This window comes from Sinocyclocheilus rhinocerous, unplaced genomic scaffold (assembly GCF_001515625.1).
Source record: "Sinocyclocheilus rhinocerous isolate Xijiao unplaced genomic scaffold, SAMN03320098_v1.1 scaffold496, whole genome shotgun sequence".
NCBI lineage: Eukaryota > Metazoa > Chordata > Actinopteri > Cypriniformes > Cyprinidae > Sinocyclocheilus > Sinocyclocheilus rhinocerous.
Window position 1 is genome coordinate 788044 of NW_015632471.1, and position 22355 is coordinate 810398.

The 22355-nt window shown below is 38.9% G+C and overlaps 1 protein-coding gene across 1 annotated transcript in view; it reads right to left on the minus strand.

Moving 5' to 3' along the window:
• LOC107742502 (ankyrin-2-like) overlaps positions 1-22355 on the minus strand; it is a 55237-nt gene that overhangs the window by 5773 nt on the left and 27109 nt on the right. Inside the window, exons 25-49 of the mRNA XM_016555490.1 lie at positions 21384-21507; positions 21068-21152; positions 20668-20765; positions 20361-20396; positions 18881-19105; positions 18190-18288; positions 17652-17806; positions 16715-16926; positions 15771-15963; positions 15584-15680; positions 15277-15505; positions 15075-15200; positions 14749-14871; positions 14188-14220; positions 14038-14059; positions 7683-12755; positions 6897-6974; positions 6434-6565; positions 6204-6344; positions 5875-6076; positions 5687-5759; positions 2389-2478; positions 1799-1882; positions 814-978; positions 532-705 (exon numbers count right to left, since the gene is read on the minus strand). Of these exons, the coding sequence (XP_016410976.1) occupies positions 532-705; positions 814-978; positions 1799-1882; positions 2389-2478; positions 5687-5759; positions 5875-6076; positions 6204-6344; positions 6434-6565; positions 6897-6974; positions 7683-12755; positions 14038-14059; positions 14188-14220; positions 14749-14871; positions 15075-15200; positions 15277-15505; positions 15584-15680; positions 15771-15963; positions 16715-16926; positions 17652-17806; positions 18190-18288; positions 18881-19105; positions 20361-20396; positions 20668-20765; positions 21068-21152; positions 21384-21507 (8069 nt within the window). The remainder of the gene's footprint in view (positions 1-531; positions 706-813; positions 979-1798; positions 1883-2388; positions 2479-5686; positions 5760-5874; positions 6077-6203; positions 6345-6433; positions 6566-6896; positions 6975-7682; positions 12756-14037; positions 14060-14187; positions 14221-14748; positions 14872-15074; positions 15201-15276; positions 15506-15583; positions 15681-15770; positions 15964-16714; positions 16927-17651; positions 17807-18189; positions 18289-18880; positions 19106-20360; positions 20397-20667; positions 20766-21067; positions 21153-21383; positions 21508-22355) is intronic.

Below are 22355 nucleotides of genomic sequence, written 5' to 3' on the forward strand. Positions count from 1 at the left end.
GACCCCAAAGTTTTGAAGATAGTTTTTTTTTTTTTTTACTTCTACTTGCCCCCATAAACACACTTTCACACTAATATGCACACAAACACCATGCCTGTCTCTCAAACCTTCTGATCACAGATCCATCAGGCTGCAGTATTTTCTGCTCTACCACTTGAGGAATCTGCACCTTCCTAAAACCTCCAAAGTAGCTTAGAGCCTGAGGGAATGAGGCACACACTACATTAACACTAAATTATATATTATAAATTATATTATAATAGTCAGAACAGCTGTTAGTCACAGATGTAATTACTTTCTCAGGACCAGCCATGGCATTTATATAATTTTATCACAGGTTTCTGGTTGCATAATATAAAAAGCTGATAAACTGGAACAAACTGTGAAAGAACTTTTGGTTAGAAAAAAAATATTACAGGCATAATATTAAGACAGTGGTAATTCTGCACTTTTCCTCATTAAAATGACCCTAATCTTTAAAATCTGATGTTTTATAGATGTCAGAAATGACTGCTGTGATTGGCAGCTCACCTGGGTGAAATCCTCCCGGGCTGAGGGCAGGTCTGAGGCAAGATAAGGATCCCCCTCATGCTTTTCCAGCTGTTCTCCATGTACCATCGTCGTCTGGACCACCTGTCTGACCTCTTGACCTAGAGCAGATTCACCCTTGGAAGATGACATGCCATCTTGCTCATGGAAAGTCACCTGAAATGAAATAAAACATTTAGCAAAACTCATTAAATGGCTATATTTTGATTAAGTGATTTCATTAAGTTGATTAGATTAAGTTAATTTAGTTTTAGCATCACACACCTCTGTCTGATGTCCTTCGCTTTTCAGTACTGTCCTTTTTATTACTTTTGAGTATCCATCCCCTGGTGCCACATTGACAGGCTGCTGGGGGGAGCCCTCCATCCTCACCTGCTCTGTCTCCACCCCATCAGATGACACACATCGTCGAATGACCTTCCTGGTCACCTGAGAAGGTGAGAGAGTAAGATAAACAAATTTGTACGGATATGATGTATTTAGCATAAATCCATTGTTGATCAGTCGGATGGATGGAAGGAAGGAAGGAATGAAAGAAGGAAGGAAGTGTAGATAGATGCATGGATGAAAGAGTGAATGGATGTTTGGATGGATGCAAGGGTGTATGGATGGGTGGATGGAAGCAAGGGTGGAGGGATGGATGGATGGATGGCTGGATGAATGAATGAATGAATGAATGCATGAATGGGTAGATGGGTGCAAGGGTGGATGGATGGATGGAAGGGTGAAAGGATGGATGGATGAAAGGGTGAATGGATGGATGGATGGATGGATGAATGAATGAATGGATGGAAGAAAGGGTGAATGGATGGATGATGAATGGGTGAATGGATGGATGATGAATGAATGAATGAAAAAATTAATAAAATCTTCCATCCATCCTTTGAATGAATGAATGAATGAAGCACCCGGGGAGCAGTTGGGGGTTTGGTGCCTTGCTCAAGGGCCCCTCAGTCGTGGTACTGAAGGTTGGAGAGAGCGCTGTACATTCATTCCCCCCACCTACAATCCCTGCCGGTACAAGACTCGAACACGCAACCTTTGGGTTACGAGTCCGACTCTCTAACCATTAGGCCACGACTTCCCCCTGGAAATAAAGTGTTTCCAAAGATGGATGGATGGATTAAAGGAAGGATGGATTGTAAAATGGATAAAGGGCATATGGATGGACTAAAGGGTGAATGGATAGAAGGTTGGATTAAAGAATGGTTGAATGGATACACGAATACTGCAAATCTTGGATGTTTACCTTCTTCATAACCAAGTTTCCCTGTGCATCTGTGTATTGCTCTTCTGTTACAGACTGTGGAGGAACATCTGGAACATCATCACCCTGTAGAAGAAACCAGACACTTAATCATTACATCTCAATGTTTAAAGCAGTGTTCACCATAAGAGGAAACAGCTGCCCTGGCTTCAGTAAAGGTTAGGGTTAGCATAAGAGGAATAATAAAGAAATAATGTTGAAAATATCCATCCCAAATAGAAAGGAGCACACTTCCTATAGAAGTTGTCCATTTTATGGTGATTAAGTGTCAACAACGATATAATATAATATAGGGGAGATCATACGTGTGTTCTTAGCTTAAAATGGAAAACTTCTACTAACAATTGAGGAGCAGGCAGGTTAAGTCACAGCTGAAAATGCAGGATTTTAAAATCAAAACCGTTTCCGAAATAAATCTTAGAGCTACATGAAAAACCATCACACAGCTTGTTGGGAATGGGTTATTCAGTAAGCCTAGGCCAAAGTTGTACACCAAATATATGTTAAGAAACACTGCAGCTTTCACACTGAACCTCCAAAATGGAGCAAGCAATCTTCAGTCATAGATATACCTGAATAATTATTCTCCTTCGCACCACTCTGGTGGTCACCACATCCTCGTCAGAGCTATCCGACAGCACACCTAATGCCTCATCAATCTCCTAACCAAACAGTATGTATGAAAAATCAGGCCTTAATATAAGATTGAAATGTACATGAAATGTATAATAAAACATTAAAAAAATTAATCTGAAAAATGAATGCAATGCTGCCCCCTCTGGCAAAACAGCATAAGATAAAACATTATAAGAATTTGACAATCAAATCAATAAGATCAAAATTAATGGCAATTCTTGTTATCAAAAACATCACAGAAAAACAACAGAGGGGGCAACAAAACATTGTTAACTTGACACAACATGCACCATTTTTAAACAGATTTCTTGTATGAAACAACTGCGTGATAAGAAAGTTACTTCAAAACCAGCAATCAGTTGCTTAGTTGTTAGTGTAAATATCTATGAAAAAACTTGTTATTTACATTATGATATAGTTATTTCTCACTTGCAAAATCCTGCATATTTAGTATATGACCTTACAGTCATAAATGTAGTACATGCATCAGCACTATTTGAACAAGCTGACAGCAATTATGATGGTGTTAAGGCATGAATGTGACATGATCACGTTTTTTTTTTTTTTGCTTGAGCTAAAGGTTTTTCAGGTTTTAAAATCCACCTAATTAGTGAAATTGTTAATTCAAAGAAACCAAACACCATCCCTTCAGCAAACTCATTCAGCAGGAAATGGATTAGGGTAGCTCAGAGAAGGATGGGTGGAGGGGGAGGTCATGCTGAGGACGCTTACCCTCCTCAGATCATCATCATCATCATCATCATTATACTCAGCCCCTCCTCGAGGAGGAAGTTCCTGAGGAGTTTGTGCAGATGATTCCAAACTTTTCTGCTGCCATGGAAAGTAAACGTCTTTTTTCTCTGCATCATTATTAGGTTCATGGATAATGGGAGAATCCTCGAAATCTTCACTGTCTGATGACCTGATTGACCAACAAGGGCTCTCATGGGGTGACTTGTATCCTGAGGGACTTCTGACATTTGGTTGTTGTAATTCATGAACAGTAGACCGTAAGACTTTTTTACTCAGCGCCATGGCACCTTTCCCAGGTTCGTCTTCTTCTGCTTCAGAATAGTCTGAGATAGTCTGTTTGCAGTCGAAAAAAGTCTCAGGATCAGACTCATCATGTTGTTGATCAATGCTTAGTAAATCTTTGTGTTTTGGTTTTTCAACTTTGCCAGGTTTTGGCACATCGGTGACTTCTAATTTTACAGTTTCACTTAGATCAATTTGAGATTTAGGTGACTCGATTGATGTTTTTTCAACCATTGATTGCTGTTTCCCTGTGAATGTGTCTTGGGATTCACCAAGAATTAATGAAACAGTCATCTCGGGGCTGAGTGGTTGATCAGACAATGGTTGTTCTGGTTGAACTGTTTTCGTAAGTTCCTCAAGCACGGAATTCATGCTGAAAACCAAGGGCTCAGAAGAATCAGAAAGACAACGGGCAGAGTGTTTTCCCTCTGATTTTTGGGATGTTGCACCAGACATAACTGAGTCTGACAGCAGTCGTCTGGAATCTTTGGAAGTTAAGGTCTTGTCTCTGCCATCCTGAGAGAGTGGCGGAGCTAGTACATCCTCCTGGGAAACAGTTTCCTTAAGTGCTGGATTCATGTTCAGAGGCATCAAAGGATCGGAGGACTCTGAGAGACACCGGTCAATATGCTTTTCTTCTGACTGATGGGTTGCACTAGAAATTATTGATTCCGATTGCAGTCGTCTTAAACCTTTGGATACCACTGCCCCCTGTGAAACAGTTTTCTTAATAGATGCTGATCCAAGTTCAGAAGACTTCTCCCTAAAGTCAAAATGTTGACAAGTTATGACTGTTTCTGGTGTTTGTGGACTAAGGTCAGAATTACAGAAAGGTGAAGTTTCACTCAGCTGTGGTGTTTCACTTTGAATCCACATGTCCGAGTCAGTCTCTGATTGGGACAACAGTTCTTTCTTAAAGTCATGACTGTCATCTATGAAAGGTTCAGTAGTTAAATCCAATTGTGTACATACTTTTCCTTCCTCAGGACTATATTCATCTTCCTGATCACCACAATGGTCTCCAAAGTTTTCTGGCTTTTGCTCTAGAGACTCTAATAGTTGAAGATGTTGTTCATGGGAATCAGTTTGTTGGTCTATCCTAGGATCAACTTCAGGCTCTGAAGGTTGCTGTGGGGAGCTGTTGGTATTATATTGTTCTTGATTTAAAATTGTGACCTCGTGATGGGTAGATGACTGCAGTGATGCAGAGTCAGTTGTAGGAGAGGATTCAACAAAATTGTGCTCTTCTACTCTGTGGCTTTGCAATGATGGCACTGGATCCAAATCACTAAGCATTTCTGGGGTAAGGGAGACCTGATCTGATTCTGGAGAGCCCTTAATGAGGTCTGGAGTCACTCTCAAAACCCCTGGATTCACTTCAACACTGTGTGAGACAGCTTCATCAGCCTCCCTTTCAAGAGCATGAGGGGAAAATGAAGGACTAATATTTTGGCCTACTATTTGATTGCTCTCAGGAACCGATATATCAACTTCAGATGATTTGCTTTCATGACATGAAGAAGACTCCATGGTGTCTGAAGTTTCATCAGATTCAAAGTGATGCGCCTCTACTGATTTTTCATTGCCTTCTAAATCACTTTTTTCATGTACAGGTGACACTTGATCAAGACACACAGAACTTTCTTCTTGATACTTTTGCTCTTGGAGTTGAGTTGTTTCTTCTTGACTCTCTGGTGAAGTGTGTTGCAGTAGGTCGGGTACTGTGTGTTCAGAGTCAACTGTTGACAAAACTGAATTTTCACTTGAAGAAAATCTCGTAATAGATACCTGACTGAAATTAAAGACATTTTGAGAAGCCTTTGTTGATTGTTGTTGGAATTCTGACTGACTGTTCAAAATGATTGGTGATGAAGAGAGACAAGCATTTTCATGGTCAGAAAAGTCACACTGAGCTTGAATTTCCTCCTCAGATTCGGCAGAAACCTATGGGATAAATTATATGAGGTATGGAAAATATGACAAGGGAAAAGAGATGATATTGAAGGGATACTTACAACCAGTGAGAGACAAACAACAAACTAAAACAGCACATGCAATGATCATGAGTTCAGCTTAGAAACAGATTCATGTAATCATTTATCATTCAGTAATCAGTCCCTGTGGAAGGTTTCTTGGTGTTCAGACATTCGGGACATGACCCTCTTATTATGTTTCAAAAGCACAATGCCATGAACTTACTTCTTCATCTGCATCTTCCTTTGTAGATTCTTTTTTGATCTCTTGAAACAGCCATGGATTGGTGAAGCTGTCCCTAGGAGATATTGAGAGTGGAAAGTGAATGACCAGGAGGTGCAATACCAGAAGATTAACTGAATGTTTTTGATAATGTAAACATCACTGTAAAAGTCAATCTATGTATCACTAACTGGTTGATCTCCAATTCTTCAATCATATCCCCATGAATGCTCTCTGAATGGGTGTTTCCCATTGTTTCAGCCCACGATGGAATGTCAAGGAGAGAGGCCACAGATAAGTCTTCTTCTGACACAGCTGGAGGATGCCTTTGTGAAGTCTCCACTCTCCGCACCACCCGAAGACTGTCACCATCCTCTTGGACTGAGGAGAGAGCTACAAAAGACAAAACATTTACTTTGACAATGTAAGGACTAAGACTTTGACTTCAAGGCTTGTTTTTAGGATCTAAATCTTGTGTTTAACATCTAAATGTAAAACAAGACTATGCTGAATGTCCTACCTTCACTGTGGTCCAGGGTCTTTTCAATCTCTGCATATGTTCTTGAGGTTTGCTCCTGAACTGACTTGTGCATTTGGATCTCAATAAGATGGACAATGTCCATGCGATTTATTTTAGTGAGTCTTTTAATCAATGTATCTTCTGTGGAATTTGAGACATAATCAGAAACTATCAATTAAAATGGACTTTAGGCATTGACTGTTAAAAGAGTAAATAATAACAGGATTTACCAGTTGCATGCTTTCCTTCTCTCTCTACCCAGCGCTGTAAAAGAGCATGACTCTGCTCTTGTAGTGAATTTGGGTTTTCAGCACGCACTTGCTGAATCTCATCTTCGTTAAACTCCAACTCTTTGGCCAGCTCTGAAAACAGATTATTGTATAAGCTGTTAAAAAAGAAACATATCCACTTAAAGCTTTTTCCATTTTCTTTTTCTTATTATTTTTGGAAGAAAAATGGTGCTCTCTTGCCCCCAGGATGCTAGAATTTTGTGAGCAGTTGCCACAGTGTTGCTGTGCTGTTGCTACAGTATTCTGGGTGGTTTTTAGTATGTTGTTATGTGGTTACTAGGATGCTCTGAGGGGTTGCTATGGTGTTTACTGCCCCAAAGTCAATTATGATATCTGGTCAATGTAATTTTATGTAATGTAAGAGGCAGTTGATGATCTGACTACTTGATACTGATAAACTCACCTGTCCAACTAAAACCTAGAAGGTCAGCAATGATGGCCAAAGTCTCTTCTTTCCTATCTGCATCATCATGCCAGTCCACTGTAAACATCAGTCAGAGTATTTTCATTAATACTTAATGAAATGCAATCAAACACACACACACACACACACACAAACGATTGAACATCAAATTCCTTTACAGTTCTGATATAAACTAAATGGACTATTTTAACAATTTCTGACTTTGTATTATGGGACGTGCACTAAAGATACTTGAGATATCACGTAAATGTGTGAGTAGAGTTGTTGTAAAGTCTTTATATGTCTATAAATAATTTAAAAATTCATTTAAACCTCTAACAGTGGGATCAAGAAATGTTAATTGAAGCTAGGTTGGACAACATGGTGACTGAAGATCTGTTGAAATAATATATGCCATAACATTCTTTTAAAACTTTTTACACAAAAAGTGCCCTTGTCATGGTTGTTTTATTATTTCTAAGAGGAAACTTGTAGTTAGCATGCAATGCACAGGTAACTGTATTATTAGCAAATAAATGTAGACAATCAATCTTGAGATTTCAGTTTTCATGTACACACTGATGTGCAAATGAATAAAACATGACATAAAAAGTCACAAAACATGACACACAGACATACAAGAAAACATTGTGATATATACAAAGTATAGCACAAAACACAAGACAACACAGAACAGGAAATAATGTAAAAAAAATCATATGAAAAGAGACTGGCATGGAGTAAATTTTAGATTAAGTAATACCATATAGTGCCAAGTAGAGGTACCTTTACTTTGGTCTGGGGTAGTGCTGTCTGAGATTCTCTGCATCTGTGTCTCCACACAATCTTCCCAGTTGGGCCTTGACTCAAAGACATCATCGCCTACGGACGGGGGTCGATTTGCTTTCAAACTACTTTCTATCCCGAACTCAACAGAGGCTCTGCCTCCTTTGGTTTTATCACGCTCTGTGCTCCTTGAAGAGTCCAAATCCTGAGAGAATTCAGCAGGAAGTTCAGGCTGACTGGATACAGCATACTGTAGGTTAGGAGACTGTGTCGGTGAAACAGGCATCTGGGAGGATGAAGTCTTTGGTTTGGTGTAGCTGCTGTCTATTTTAGTGTGATCATCTACAACAGACATGGACCATTCTGAGTCACCAATATCTGTTACAGATTTAGGCCTTTGATTCTGTTCAATGGAGTCCCCTTGTCCTAAAACTTGGTCAAAGCTGGCTGCTTTTAAAGCTATTTTTGGTTTAGATGTTGTGTCTTCAATTTCAGCAACAAGGTCTTTGGATGGAGTGTACATTGAAGGTGTCTGGAATTGTTGTTGACTAACAGTATGAACTGAGGCACTAGGGGAAATTGTAGATACTTGGGTGGATATGGGCATTTCAACAACAGAATGCTGTTCATCTTCCACTGAAGAGTCAGAGGATTCCGGGTCTTGCTCAGAATAAACTGTTCGTGTTACTGTATAAGTGGCAGTGTCAACATTCGGTATTAATGTGTCTTCACAGATTCCATTATCCTCTGTGGGACTCTTTGGTTCACTTTGGATAGGAAAATCATTCTGTTCTGGATGTTCTGGTTGAACACGTTTGGTTCCAGTTTTACTAAAGCCATCAGGTTCCTCAGTAAGTCTGTCTTGATGAACTAAACCATCTGTAGGCATCTCAAATGAAGCTATTGCAACAGACTCACTAGCACTGAAATTGACTTGCTCAAATTCTTCACTTGGATCTTCATTTATCGGAAAAAAGACTAACCTTTCTTCTTCTTCCTCCATGGTCCTTTTGGTCATGTCAATAGCGCCACCTCTGGTCATCTCAAATAGCTTTCCCTCTTGGAAGAGGAAAGGATTTGGTGTCCCCTCTTCAGTAGGGGTTCGTCCTGGAGTTGTGTCAGGTGTGGTTCCATGGGAACGTCTGTCTATACACAAAGCAAGTATTTTCTGCTCCTCAGCCTCAATTTTTGCATCGAATGCCTCATCGTCTTCCACTTCAGCACTCCAGGGAACCAAGTCGCTTGGAATAGACAGTGGGATTTCTTCTGGCTTCTCTTCATTGTCCTTTTGATAAATACATACATCTGGCTGGGATTCATCCTGCACTTCCTTTGTAACAGTGGTGGCACCTACATTGTCGATGGGAGAAAGCACTTTTTCAGAAGTTGTGCTCTCACCAGTAGATTCAACATCACCATCCTTCTCAATGCCCATTTTGCTCTCTGCTGATGTAATAATGAGATCCTCCTTAGTTGTAGTCTCACCAATCACTATACTATGGTACTCTGAAGGTAACTGTTCATAGTCTTCCTCCTCGTTCTCTACATGTGTTTGCATAGATGGAATGTCTATGCATGTCTGTAAATCAACAATCTTTAAATGAGCATGTACCTCCTCCATTTTGTCTGTGGTCTCTAAAACCTCAGTGGTTTCTCCTGAGACCTTGTGAGTTGATTCATCCAACTCAGGACTGTCATAATCATCATCTGACAATGAGGAATGTAAGGGAAATACTGGACCAGATTCAGCAGGGTTCTCGGAGTACTGCTCTTCTGATGTTATGGTTAACATTGTGTTAAAGTTTAGTGAACTTTTATGTGGTGACAGCACTTCTTCCTCTTTTGGTTGTTTAGAACCACAATCAAAATCAAATTTTACCTTTTTAACTTTTGCATCCTTTTCCATTTCATCAAATGTTTTGATCTTTGCAGCCATCTTAAACATCTCTTCTTCTGGAGTGAATTGCCTTTGTAAAGCATCAAAGTCATAAAGATCCCCACTGTCAATCACCTTTTCTTTTTGCTCCAGGGTCATGGAAATGTACTGCATATCTAAGGTATCATGGGTACCTTGGGATGACTCACTTTCTAAATAAATGTTTTGTTTAGAAATTAATTCTTTTTCCCCAGAGTCAGAAATGAAAGCCTGACTTGTTGAGAAGACCCTTTCAGTGTAACTCAGCTGACCAGATTCTTGACCAGTGGGACTTCCCTCTAAAGAGTCTTGACATGGGGACTCCTTGGTTGGGCTTGGCTCAATAGAGTCTGGGGATTTTTGGGATGATCCATCTTCTCTGATGGGAGTAGTCTCAAGCGAGTCTATTCTACAGAGAGTTTTAGTATCACTCATGGTTGCAGGCTGCAGAGAATCCAAACTAGAAGGTCTCTCTGGTGCATCTTGACTGTGATGGCTGTATTGTGGTATCTTCTCAGACTCAGTAATTACATCCGATTTGATCAGCTTCATGCTATCTTTACAGGTATAATCACTTTTCATATTATGTGCTGATATTTCACTCTCTAATTTCATAACTTGAATTATATTTTGAACTATTGTCTTTGAATTAGCAAAAGACGGTGACTCAATATTGGTGGATGGAGAAGATGATTCAATCTTAGAATCATAAGGTGATTCAGTCTTGCTTTTTATGGAGGTTACTGAACATAATTCACTCTTGTCACTCTCCGCTCTTTCATGTGATATCGAACTTGATTGGTGAATTGTCTCCTGGTCCCCTGGATATCTGTCTTCTGTTTCTTTACGAGTTGTACTGGAAGAAAAAACAAGGACTTCCGGACTATTTTGAGGGGTTTCAGCAAGTCCCAAATGTTTCTCACCGTCACCTGTGCTGGAGTGAGGAGTCCTTGTCCCTATACTATTGCCAGGAGAGTCTGCTAAGGCCTCGTGTTTGTCACTATCATGACTTTCTTCCAATGCTCCATCATGTATTTCACTTTGACGTAAGGGTTCACCTTGCACCATTGCAGTAGCAAATGCAGTGATTATGTTTGATTTACTTGGATCCACTGCTGCCTGGTGTATCTGCTCCTCATCTTCCAAAGAAAGGCCATCACTACACATTAAATAATGTTTACTTGCTTCACCTGAAGTTCGCCTAAAGAGCAGATATTCAGGATTTTCCTCAAGTTCTGCCTTAATATCTGCACTGAAATCCTCTGATGGTTTCCTGTCTGGGCTGATCTGAGGTTCCACAGACAATCTCCTGTTCTGGTAGATGTTATTTTCATAATACATTCTCTCACGTATCAACCGCGGTTCTTCGTTACTTAATAGTTCAGAACATATTTGTTGTTCCTCAGTTTCTGGTTCCTGTAATGGTTTTCCATTTTGGTCATTTGCTGTATGTTTACCGAGCAGGTCTTCTGGAGAGCTTTTCTCTTCAAAGTTAAAGATAATGTTGGAAGTTACAGCATGATCACCTTCGATTTGGATGATCGTTAGTGGTTTTTCATGTACTGCTTCACCATCATCGATCACTGGTTTATGCTGAATTGTGTTTTGGTCAATATGTGATGATTCTTGAAGGATCTTGTTTTCTACTACAATTTTTTCTTGTAAATGCTGGGTTGATTCTGGAATTTGGTTATCATATGTTGGAGGAACCTGCATCACATCAGAACTTGCTTCAGAGGGAATAGTTGTAATTGCTCTTTCTTGTAAATGTTGAGTTGTTGCTGTCATTTGGCTATCATATGTTGGGGGAATCTGCACCACATTAGGACTTGGAATTTCAGAGGTTACAGTTGTAATTGTTCTTTCTTGTAAATGTTGAGTTGTTGCTGTCATTTGGCTACCATATGTTGGGGGAATCTGCACCACATTAGGACTTGGCATTTCAGAGGTTACAGTTGTAATTGTTCTTTCTTGTAAACGTTGAGTTGGTAGTGTATTTTGGCTATCATATGTTGGGGGAACTTGTATCACATCAGAACGTGCTGCTTCAGAGGTTACAGTCATAATTGCTTTATGTTCAAAAAGTCCAGACTTGCTTTTCGATGGATCCTGGCCAGTCTGAAAAGCCTTCATCAGCTCTCTTACAGACATAGTTTCCTCTAGCCGTTCCGTCTGTGACTTTGGGGATCTGAGGGATTTTGGAGGAAGCTTGGCTGATTTTTCTGTCTTTGTGACATATGGCTTACTCTGGGAAGTACTGACTTTTTGGGATTTCCACTTTTGACTGTCCACCTCATTCTCTTCTTCAACCTTCTTCTGCAGTGCATTAACCCTGTCCTTAATGGATCCAATCAGAGTTTCTACAACTCTAGGAGACACAGGAACAGGTCCAAAGACAGGTTCAGATCCACCGATAACTGCATCTTCATCAAGAGACTCCTCAGACTGACTCCTACTCATACTTTCCAAGTCATCCTCTGAACTGCCGCTTGCAAACTCCCTCTCTTTACGCTTTTTCCTTGCTGGCTTTTTGATTCCTGCTGGACGGTGTTTACCACGTGTCACAACAACCTCTTTAAAACTTTCTTGAACACTATCCTCATCTTGCGAATCATTAAATGGTACAGGCGTTTCCTGCAGACACTGTTCTAAGTCACTGCTGAGATATGAAATCATACCTGAAATATCCCTCTGAGCAGGAGAATTGGATATAATGTCTCTTGTGATTCGAACTTCCTGAACGAGTGCCTCTTGGACTTTAGTGATATTTTTGCTTTTGGATTCCGCAACATCTGTCACACTGAGAAGGACCCACTCCTCATCATCAATGGTTACAGATCTCCCAATAGCAACTCCCCCTTTTGTATCATCCATTGTTCTGTCACGAAGAATCTCTTCTACCTTCTCTAAGTCCTCTTTCACTTTTTCAACAATTTCAAATGGCTCATCCACTTCCTCGTCCCCAGCCTTGTCTGATCGCTCTCCGGCATCAGAGGAGCACGATTTTTTTGACTTTTCAGAGGTCAGAAGGACTGACACTTTAATCAGGTCCTGCTTCATTTCAGAAACCTCTGAAAGTAGATCTGGACTTGCGAGTGTGGCAGGATCATGTATGATTTGCAGCATGGAAAGCTCTGTTGACTCAGATCCATCATAATCTTCCATTTGAACAGCACAAATAGTTTGTAAAGAACAAAGGGGGAAATGAAGAGGACAAAAGACATTGGAAAACTAGTCAGGGCAGGAGCAATACAAACTGTCTTCAGTTCAGATGACGAGGAAACTACTTGACAGAATGAAGAACATTGCTAGATTTATCTAGATTTGGATCCGAAGGATTTGGGAAGGCATGGGAGCAGTTAAGCAAAGCAAAAGAGAATTACAAAGTGAGGGCAGGAAATGGGCAGGAAATAACTTGCTTAAACATGTTATATTGATTCAAGTATCCACTCATACACTTACACAAGAGGGAAAGTATAAAGAAAAAAACAAAGGATAAGTAATACAGAAACCTGTGCACAAAGAACAAATGAGGAAAGTAATCATAACACAGAGTGGATCTGTACCAATGAGGCATCTCAAGATTGTTCTCGACATGAAGAACTCATGTCAACACAAACATAGATAGCATTTCAAAACAATGCCCTTATGCAACACTGAGATACAATCAGAGGCTTTTCACATAAAACACTTTCAAATTATTAAATGCTATGGCTTTTTAGTTATGCAGATCTTTGAGTCAAACATGGAGTTGTTTAACATATGGGAATTTGTTATAAGTCTGAGGTAAATGATAAGAAAAATGTAGGAAACCAATAAATACAAGTGAACAAAGGAAACAAAGAATGTGAGAGATAAGGATAAAACAAGTCACAAATTATTCATATTTCAAAAAAGATATCCTCACATTCAAGCAGACACACTCACACACATACATATGCAATAATATAATGTGTAAGTCAAGTTATTTCCATGCAAAGGAAATGATCCATGCAAAGGTGACATTTGTGGCAAGCAAATTAAGTGATTTCATTACAGGCAAAATAATAGGTGCCTGGTCAGTATGATTTTGATTTTAGGGAGAATGGTTTGTTTTCCAGTATCTCTTTTGGCATGTAACACACTAAACATTTTAGAAACCATCATGCCAGAAGCAAGATACCATTGTGAGAGAATAGAATTGGATGTAATGTTTCATGAGAACAGCAGACCATAAAAATAAAAATAAAAATGGAAGAAGGGATGTTTATCAGCCATAGCATAGCAATCAGGGATCCACAAATACAATTCCTCTTAAAATCACTTATAAATATGCTAAATATGCTAACAATGTACTAATACATTGGTAAACTACAATTACAGGAGTTATGGGGGTTAAAAAGAAAGGGAGCAAAAGCTGTCTATACTGTATATATATTTTTAAACTTAAAAATTGCTTACATTGCTCATGTGTCTTCTCACTCTATAAAGAAATTAAATTGAAACAGACAGTTAATCGAATGGAAATTACAAAAAATCCATGATCTCTTTTGCAAAGACAACATTTACAAAATCATTTATTTATTTTTAAGGTGTAATATAGGTATTTACCTCATCATCTGCATCTTGGTCAGAATCAGATTCCTTAAAAAGTAAGAGTAAAAAAAATCAACTGTCAGATAAAATTTTTCTAAACTAAATATATTTTGATTAAAAGGTATTGGCTTTTTGTTGTGTCTATGTATGCATATTATGTACAGTATATGTGGCCGTGAGCAGGGGCGTGTCTAGAGCATTTTAAATGGGGGGGCCAGTCGGGGGCACTGGCTCAAAAGAGGGTGGGGGGGGAGGTTGTGTGAAGGAAATCCGCTTGGGAGTGGAGAGATTCGTCCTCGCACACATAGATCGCGTAACATTACTGTATGTGCTCTCGACATTGTCATTAAGATCACACTATAGAAACCGCCTAAAATTAAGTATAAAGAAGAGAAGAAAGCGGCCCTAGGCAGCTGCCTACACATGCCAGGATCCGCCACTGCCAGATGCAGTTAGAAATTTACTAAAAACAAGCCTATCGCAAGACATCTGGTAGGGGGGGCACCTTGGAGTCTACGTCTACCACGTAGACACGCCCTTGGCCGTGAGGTAATATCATGAAAGTGTTTCTCTTACCTTTGAGTAAACAGGTAGGCAGATGTTCAGGTTGCATATTGCATTGTGGTTTAGACTGCGATATGTTCTTGGTTCTTTTGTAAAAGACAATCTGCCACATGGTTCTTGAGTGCTGTCACGAATCTGTTAAAAACAACCAATCTGTAACTTTGCTCACCACCAACTGACAATTACACAATACTGTGGCATCATAGTTAAACTAGTAGGAAATTTTGTGGCGTACTGTAACACGTTTAAATCTGTAACTCAGTGCCTTTTTTGTGCAAACTACAATATAATATCTACATAGTTATCTACTATAAACAGTGCTACAAATTATAACTTACTTTGATAAAGAGAGAAAGACGGTTTTCCTTAAAGGCATAGAAGCTGAACACATGGTGCTGTCCACTTTTGGTCAGTGGGACCAAATTTCCAAAGCAGTCTGCAAAGATTGGCTTTCCCTCTAGAACCTGTAGAGATAAACATACCATCATGTAGAAAAGTTAATCTCAAATGCACTAGCAAGACTAGCTGAACCACACTTACCTCGACATCTCGACTACGAGCCACTTCAGTGAAGTTCTCCTGCTGCTCCAGAGTTTTATCCATCTTATCATCCGTCATACAGAAGCAGCGGAGTCGTGCTTCTATAGGGTCCAATGTCTTGGCGAAGATGACAAACTTGGCCATATAGGGAACACAGATGATCTCGCGATACAGCTGACTGGAGAAGTTCACAGCCTCCTGGATCTGACGGCAATCTATAAGCCAGAACCTGGGAGGAAAAACATGTATTTAACGATTTGTCAAGGGAAAGCGGTCAACAAACATTTGTCACTGCGTCTGAACTCACCTTGCTGACACATTAGTGGTAAATGAAACACACTGGTTGATGAATGTTAGCGGTGTGGATCCAGTTATGTCCTCCCATTGTGCTGGAGTCGTCCCACCTAGAAAAGGAAAATTATTAGAACTATTTACACCTTCTTATAAAGGCACTTACTTACAAAAGATATGTTTTACTCTTTATTCTCACATACCAGTAATGCTACATAATAGTCGTAGAGTGGGGGTACTGCTTGTCCCGTCACTGGTTGGGCTTTTAGGGACAGTAATAGTCATGGTGATGGGCTTGTGAAACTTGCGTCTTCTGGGCTCCAAAGTAACAATTGGGCTGAATGTAGCCTTATTACCCAAGATCTTCCTCACCAGATCCTCACTGATTGGCTGGGCCTAATAAAGGATGAGATTGAGATGTAAGTGGCAGGATGGACTTTTTATTTTTTTATTTCATCCCCTCCCTCTAACCAATTTAAGAGTAATATACTGCTAATTAAATATTTTACAGAAGGGCATAGCTAAAAAAACAAAAACAAAGAAAGAACTTTTTCCATAGAGTCACACATTTAATATGAACCCTAAAATAAGACTTAAAGACAAAATAACAATGCATTAGTATTACTTTTTTCAGTTTACCAATAATTTTTTTTACCATTACATAAAAAAAGAACAATTGCTGCTGCATTGATATATAGCTCAATCTCAATTGAGTCAGCTTTAATGACACAAAGAAGTTACTAAAAGTTTTTTGTACTATTGATCTAGAGTGGCAAATAATCATAAAAATGGTACAGTGTTGCCCTCAACATCATTTGTGAGAAAACTATCTAACACAAATCAAAAGGAAAATTAGAAATGCCGGTAACGCCTTATTTTAAGGTGTCTTTGTTACACGTTACATGTACTTACTATAGAATGAGCACAAAATTATGCATAATTACATGCATAACCCTAAAACAAACCCTACACCTAACCCTGTAGTAAGTACATGTTGTTAATTAATATTACTTAATTGTACAGTACTTAAATGTAATTACACTGTAACAAGGACACCTTAAAATAAAGAGTAACCGAAATGCCTCCTTTAAAAATTAAAAGGTCAATGATGAAGATGCTTTGCATAATGCTTTGCATAGTGGATTACCTGTAGCCCAACGCGTATCCGTTTAGTCAATGCTCCCTCTGGGAACACAGCCTGGACCTGTGGAACAAGTGTGCTGCTTAACACCCCACCCTCTGGACCGATCAGATGACTGTCCTGCTTAATGCGGGACACCACTGCAAAGTATTGTGGGAAATCCCGTGTGATGATGCGGCAGATTCGCCTTTTCTCCAGCTCCTCAGGAGTGTCCAGTTCTAGTGTGAAAATGACAAATCCAGTTGTTCCAAATGACCAAAGTCTTCATTTTATTTCATTTTAAAGATGCTCTCCTTCATTACCAAACCAAACTTTTCCACTAAGCACAGACCTGTTCTAAAATGTTTGAAAAGAACTGTCACACAGGATCCCAAATCTATACCACCATTCAAAAGTTAGAGGTCAGTGAAATGTTTTTTTTTTTTTTAAACAAATTTAGACTTTTATTTAGCAAGGATGCATTAAATTTATTAGACATGACTGTAAAGATGTATAATGTTACAAATAATTTCTATTTCAATGTTGTTCTTTTGAAATTTCTGTTCATCAAACAACGTATCATGGTTTCCACAAAAACAGTAAGCAGTACAACTGCTTTAAACATTGATCTCAAACACCAAATCAGTATATATGATTAGTTTCTGAAGGATTAAAGGCTGCTGAAAATTCAGCTTTGACATCACAGGAATAAATTACATTTTAAAATATATTAAAATAGAAACAGCTATTTTAAATTGTAATGACATTTCATAATATTGCTGTTTTACCCTTGGTGAGCATAAGAGCCTTCTTTCAAAACTATTAAAAAAACATTACTGACCCCAAACTTTTGAATGGTAGAGTATATGGGGTCAGCTCACAGCATTATAAACCAGATTACAGTTCTATTAGCATACCACTTGCCAATTTAAGGTGTGTTACATCAAACAAGTGTCTCACTCACCCTCGTCCATGCCATTGAGTATCTGATTCAGCTCCTCTTCTGTATGCTCACAGTGATGTTCTCTCCAGCTCTCTCCTGTCTCACTGCGCAGAATCACCAACTCCCTCTCTGTCCCACGCAATGCAGCAAAGTGGGGGATCTCCACTATCACAGGCCTGAAAAATAACGGTGTTATTTCAGCCAAATGTACGGCTTTGGACTTGTCAAAGTGAGGGTTGTTGAGAAACAGATATCGCATCTGTGGAAGACATAAACACAGGTAAATGTAGCATGCAGCAATGTAGGAACAAAACCATGGGTAATGCCATATACAGCATACACAGAGCAATGACCAATACAAGAAAATAACACATTTAAACTCAAACGATATTTAAAAGTCAACAAAGGAGGTAAAGGTAAATTAATGGAACACCTCTATTTCGGAATGATAAAAACAAACTCAAAAAATTATAAAATACAGATGGAGGTGTATTTAAAAGAATTAGGAGGGATATGTGACCGGTATCCAGTGGATATTTGGCATTAGGATCTCTCCTACCCGAGGAATTTGGTGCCGGGTGGACCCAGCTGCAGAATTCTGCTGACAAGACTTTCACCCTCATTAAGAGGAGGAGGGGCTGTTGGGAGGTGGAGTTTACTGTTCCGATCGCAGCCATTAAAAAAGATGTAAAAAACAAGGCACACTGTGAACCTGATTTACTGAACTCAGATTTAGTGAGAGAGGAACATCGTTGTCATTCCTCCAAACTAGAGATGACAAGTGTCCTAACCAGGTGAGACAAACACTAAAAGCTCATCCATGAGTTTTTGTCCTAACCAGCTGCGACATTTTGTCCATCGCTTGGTTAAATCTACCTAAAATTGTTTCTTTAATTAATAAATGGAAAAATACTAAAACTTAAAACTAAAATCTATCCACTGAATCTCACTGGTCCAAAATTCACAAAATAAACATCAAACATCATTTTACTGGCTGAGATTACATTACATGAGATTACATGGACAGCTGTTTCAGCATAGACAAACAAATTGATTGTCGCTGGAAACTTGTAACATCGCTCCTGGTTAGGACACGTCAAACATGTTGACATATTGCGCTACTTTGTCAGTCAAGACGAGACAAAATAGAGAACATATAATTGCATCATACACAAACAAAGATAGACAAAAATGTTCATGGTGATACAGCATACATTTTCAATTTTAGATCCCCTTAGACACCCCCTTACCCAAGAAACTGGGCTCCGGTGGGTCCAACTTCAATGAGCTTGCCTGCGAGCCCCTCTCCCTCCACCATAGGGGGCATAGAGGCCAGCCTGTGCCTCTTCACCAGACGACATGTGACCCGTGTAGGTGCTGAGCACTTTCTAGGTGGCACAAAAATGCGTAGTCCATTGTGACGACAGCCACGCATGGCTCCACCACGGGCATCCACCATGAAACTGACCAGGAAGCTGTTTTTATAGAACAGCAAGTGACAGTGAAACACACAACACAATGTTTAACATCTTCATTAAAACTACACAGAAACGAAATACTGCCATAAATGCATTACATTCTCGTTTATAAACTTACAGAAGCCACCTAGGCCATGCAATATTATTTTTCTGTCTATTTTTCTAAACTTACATTATAGGCTCTGTGGGCTTCTCTATGTTTGTAAGCAGTTATTAATTTTGCAATTCTCTTTGGTGCCATTTGAAATTACACACATTCCAGAAACATTTTGGGTTCCAATAGTTTTCTTCGGTGATCAAAAGGATTAATTTCTGTTAAACCCTGAACATTGTTTTTATTATCAGATTGTGTTGCCATTGTGTGTTGTACACTGATGAACACTACCGTTCCAAAGTTTGTGGTCGGTAAGATTTTGTTTTAAATATTTTTTAAAAATACAGTAAAAATGGTAATATTGTAAAATATTATTACAATTTAAATAACCATTTCTATTTTAATATATTTAAAATGTATTTTATTTATGTGATGATAAAGCTGCATTTTCAGCAGCCATCACTGCAGGCTTCAGTGTCACATGATCCTTCAAAAATCATCTACTATGCTGATTTGGTGCTGAAGAAACATTTCTTATTATCATCAATGTTGAAGAGAGTTGTGGTGCTCAGTATTTTTGTGGAAACCATTATAAATTTTTTATAGGATTGAATGAATAGTAATTTTGCAATGTAACAATGACTTTTGATCAATTTAATGCATTCTTGCAAATGAAAAGTATTAATTTCTTTCTTTAAAAAAAATCTTACTGACCTCAAACTTTTGATTGGCATAATGCTATTTTAAGTGTTGCTTTATGTTATGTATTGTTCATGAAGTTTATGGAGAAAGTCTCCAAAAGAATCTACAGACAAGTCACTGGAGAATTTAGATAATAAAGAATGATAACCGTTGAACATGCTCAATATGTACTGGGGAGGATACCGTAGTAGTTGAGAAACACAGTGTCTCCAGTTTCATAACACCCATGTGAAAGATACTGAAGAATACTTAATATTTTTCATGGGGATATCTATGAATACGGAGACATGACTCACTGTGTTCATCAAAACATGCTGATTAAAATTTTAATAGGCACAAAAAGGCTCATTTAAAAAGCTCAAAGCAGACAGTTGTTATGTATACATGCAATAATGAAATAAAAGTAGATGAAGTGAGGAAGCAAAAAGGGCACATGGAAGAGAAGTGGAGGATCACCTGCTGTTGTCATTGTCAAGGCATGGGGTGGATCGGCTAAAAGCAGAACAAAAGACACAATCACGAACAGCAGAGAGAGAGGCAGAGTGATTTAGGCAGATGACGTGAGTGTAATAAACGAGAAAGAAAGAAAGAACAATGAGAGGAAATTGAGCAGCTATCATTCATGATCCACAATAGTGGCATCTGATGCAATGCCAGCTTTGACTAAACATACATATCTTAGTATGTACTAGCATGTACAACGGGGGGAGGCAAATGTGTGTGCGTGTTCATGTCCGTTTTAGTGTGTGTGAAACCTACTAACCCTGACTGCAGAAGAGTGCTAGTTAGCACCACATTATCCAGATGTTCAGCACCCCAGCTCAGTCGATATGACTCATGTTCTCGAGAGAATGCAGAAACCTAACAAACAACATAATCAGACTATAATATATCATCGTGACTCGTGTTCAAAATTGTTCCAAAATGTCCGATTTTGTTGTGAATTTTGACTTAATGGGTGGGCTAAAAATATTTTTATGGTATAACTGTTGTATAAACGCAATAAGCCCTGTGAATCCATGGTTTACAGTTAATTTAGAACAGCTAAGAAGATTTTAACAATGCTAACAATTAGATTTGATCAATTAGCATTATAAACCATGGCTAACAACACTGAGCCAAATGTTAGGTATACAAATGAGGTATGATGGTTCATGGTTCACCTTATTAAGCTGGTGGCTGGTGATCATATCCTCAATCAGCATTCCTTCACTCCTGTAAGCAAGATGACTGGGGGTCTCATGGGACCTGAGGTAGGACAATGTAAACAGGTGAGTAAAACAGCATTATGTGTGGGCACTTATACTTGTGAGAGTTAAATTCCCAAAAAATGGCAACAAAAAGCTTCTAGCTCAAACAATGATTTGAGCTTGGAGGCAGGGCTAACAGTAATAATCTGTTTAGCAGGAATGAACTTGTCTATGGAAATTAAAATATTGGTTTGTCTGTTTGTATATGTGCATTGGTTTATTTTTTTACCGGTCTAAGTTATGGGTGTAGCTCATGTTGTCCAGGTAGTGCCCAGGTAGAGAGTCGTCACCAAGCTCTCTCAGGTCCTCTGCTCTCAGGTATTCCCCTCCATCACCTGTCATTGTGTCCTCACCTGCTCATACACACATTGACTAATTGATTGACACCGTCAATGAACTACTCGTTGATCAAATTACTGACTTAGGGCCAGATTCACTAACAGGTTGCACCAGCTCAAACACTCTTTTGGTGTTTAAAAACTGCTGTCAGGATTTACTAAAGAGACACAGCAAAAAATTAGTGATGAAAATATATTTTTGCATGTGCATTTGTAGGAGTTACTCTTTCAGATGCAAAATGTATGGGAAGAGAGTACTTTAGTGAATCAGGCAACACGATTTACTAAGTTTTACCAACGCTATCTCACGACCAATTCACAAGTATATTACAAGGTGGCTAATTAGTACGAATTCTTACAACCTCACTCGTACGACCTCATTTGTACGATTTTGTTTTCTGTGAGGGGTAGGTTTAGGGACAGGGTTATGGGTGGTCATTTGTACAAATTCACACCTCGTAAAAAATATAAGAATTGCTGTGAGATCAAGTTGGTTTTATGATAGTCAGATTTCTGGTATTTGCACCATTATTTAACACCCAAAAAAGCATGTCTCAACCCATTTTGCGCCTGTGTACTTTCCACTCCCATTGGTGCTTTTATGGGATTGTGGTCTCAAACTAATTTGTCCTTTTCAGTAAATCTCTTATCGTGACATAGGCAAAAAAATTTTTTGGGTCCCCCTTCCTTATTAATAGGCCCCAGCAAACAAAAATATTTCGTAATCAGTGGAAACCGTTACAGTGTTTTCTATCGCCATAAGCGCTTGCATTCAGACAATAAAATCAAATGTCTTAATTTGTTTGAGAATGGAGAAAGGCCGTTCCATTAATAGGCTCCAGCGTCATGGCCACATTACCACT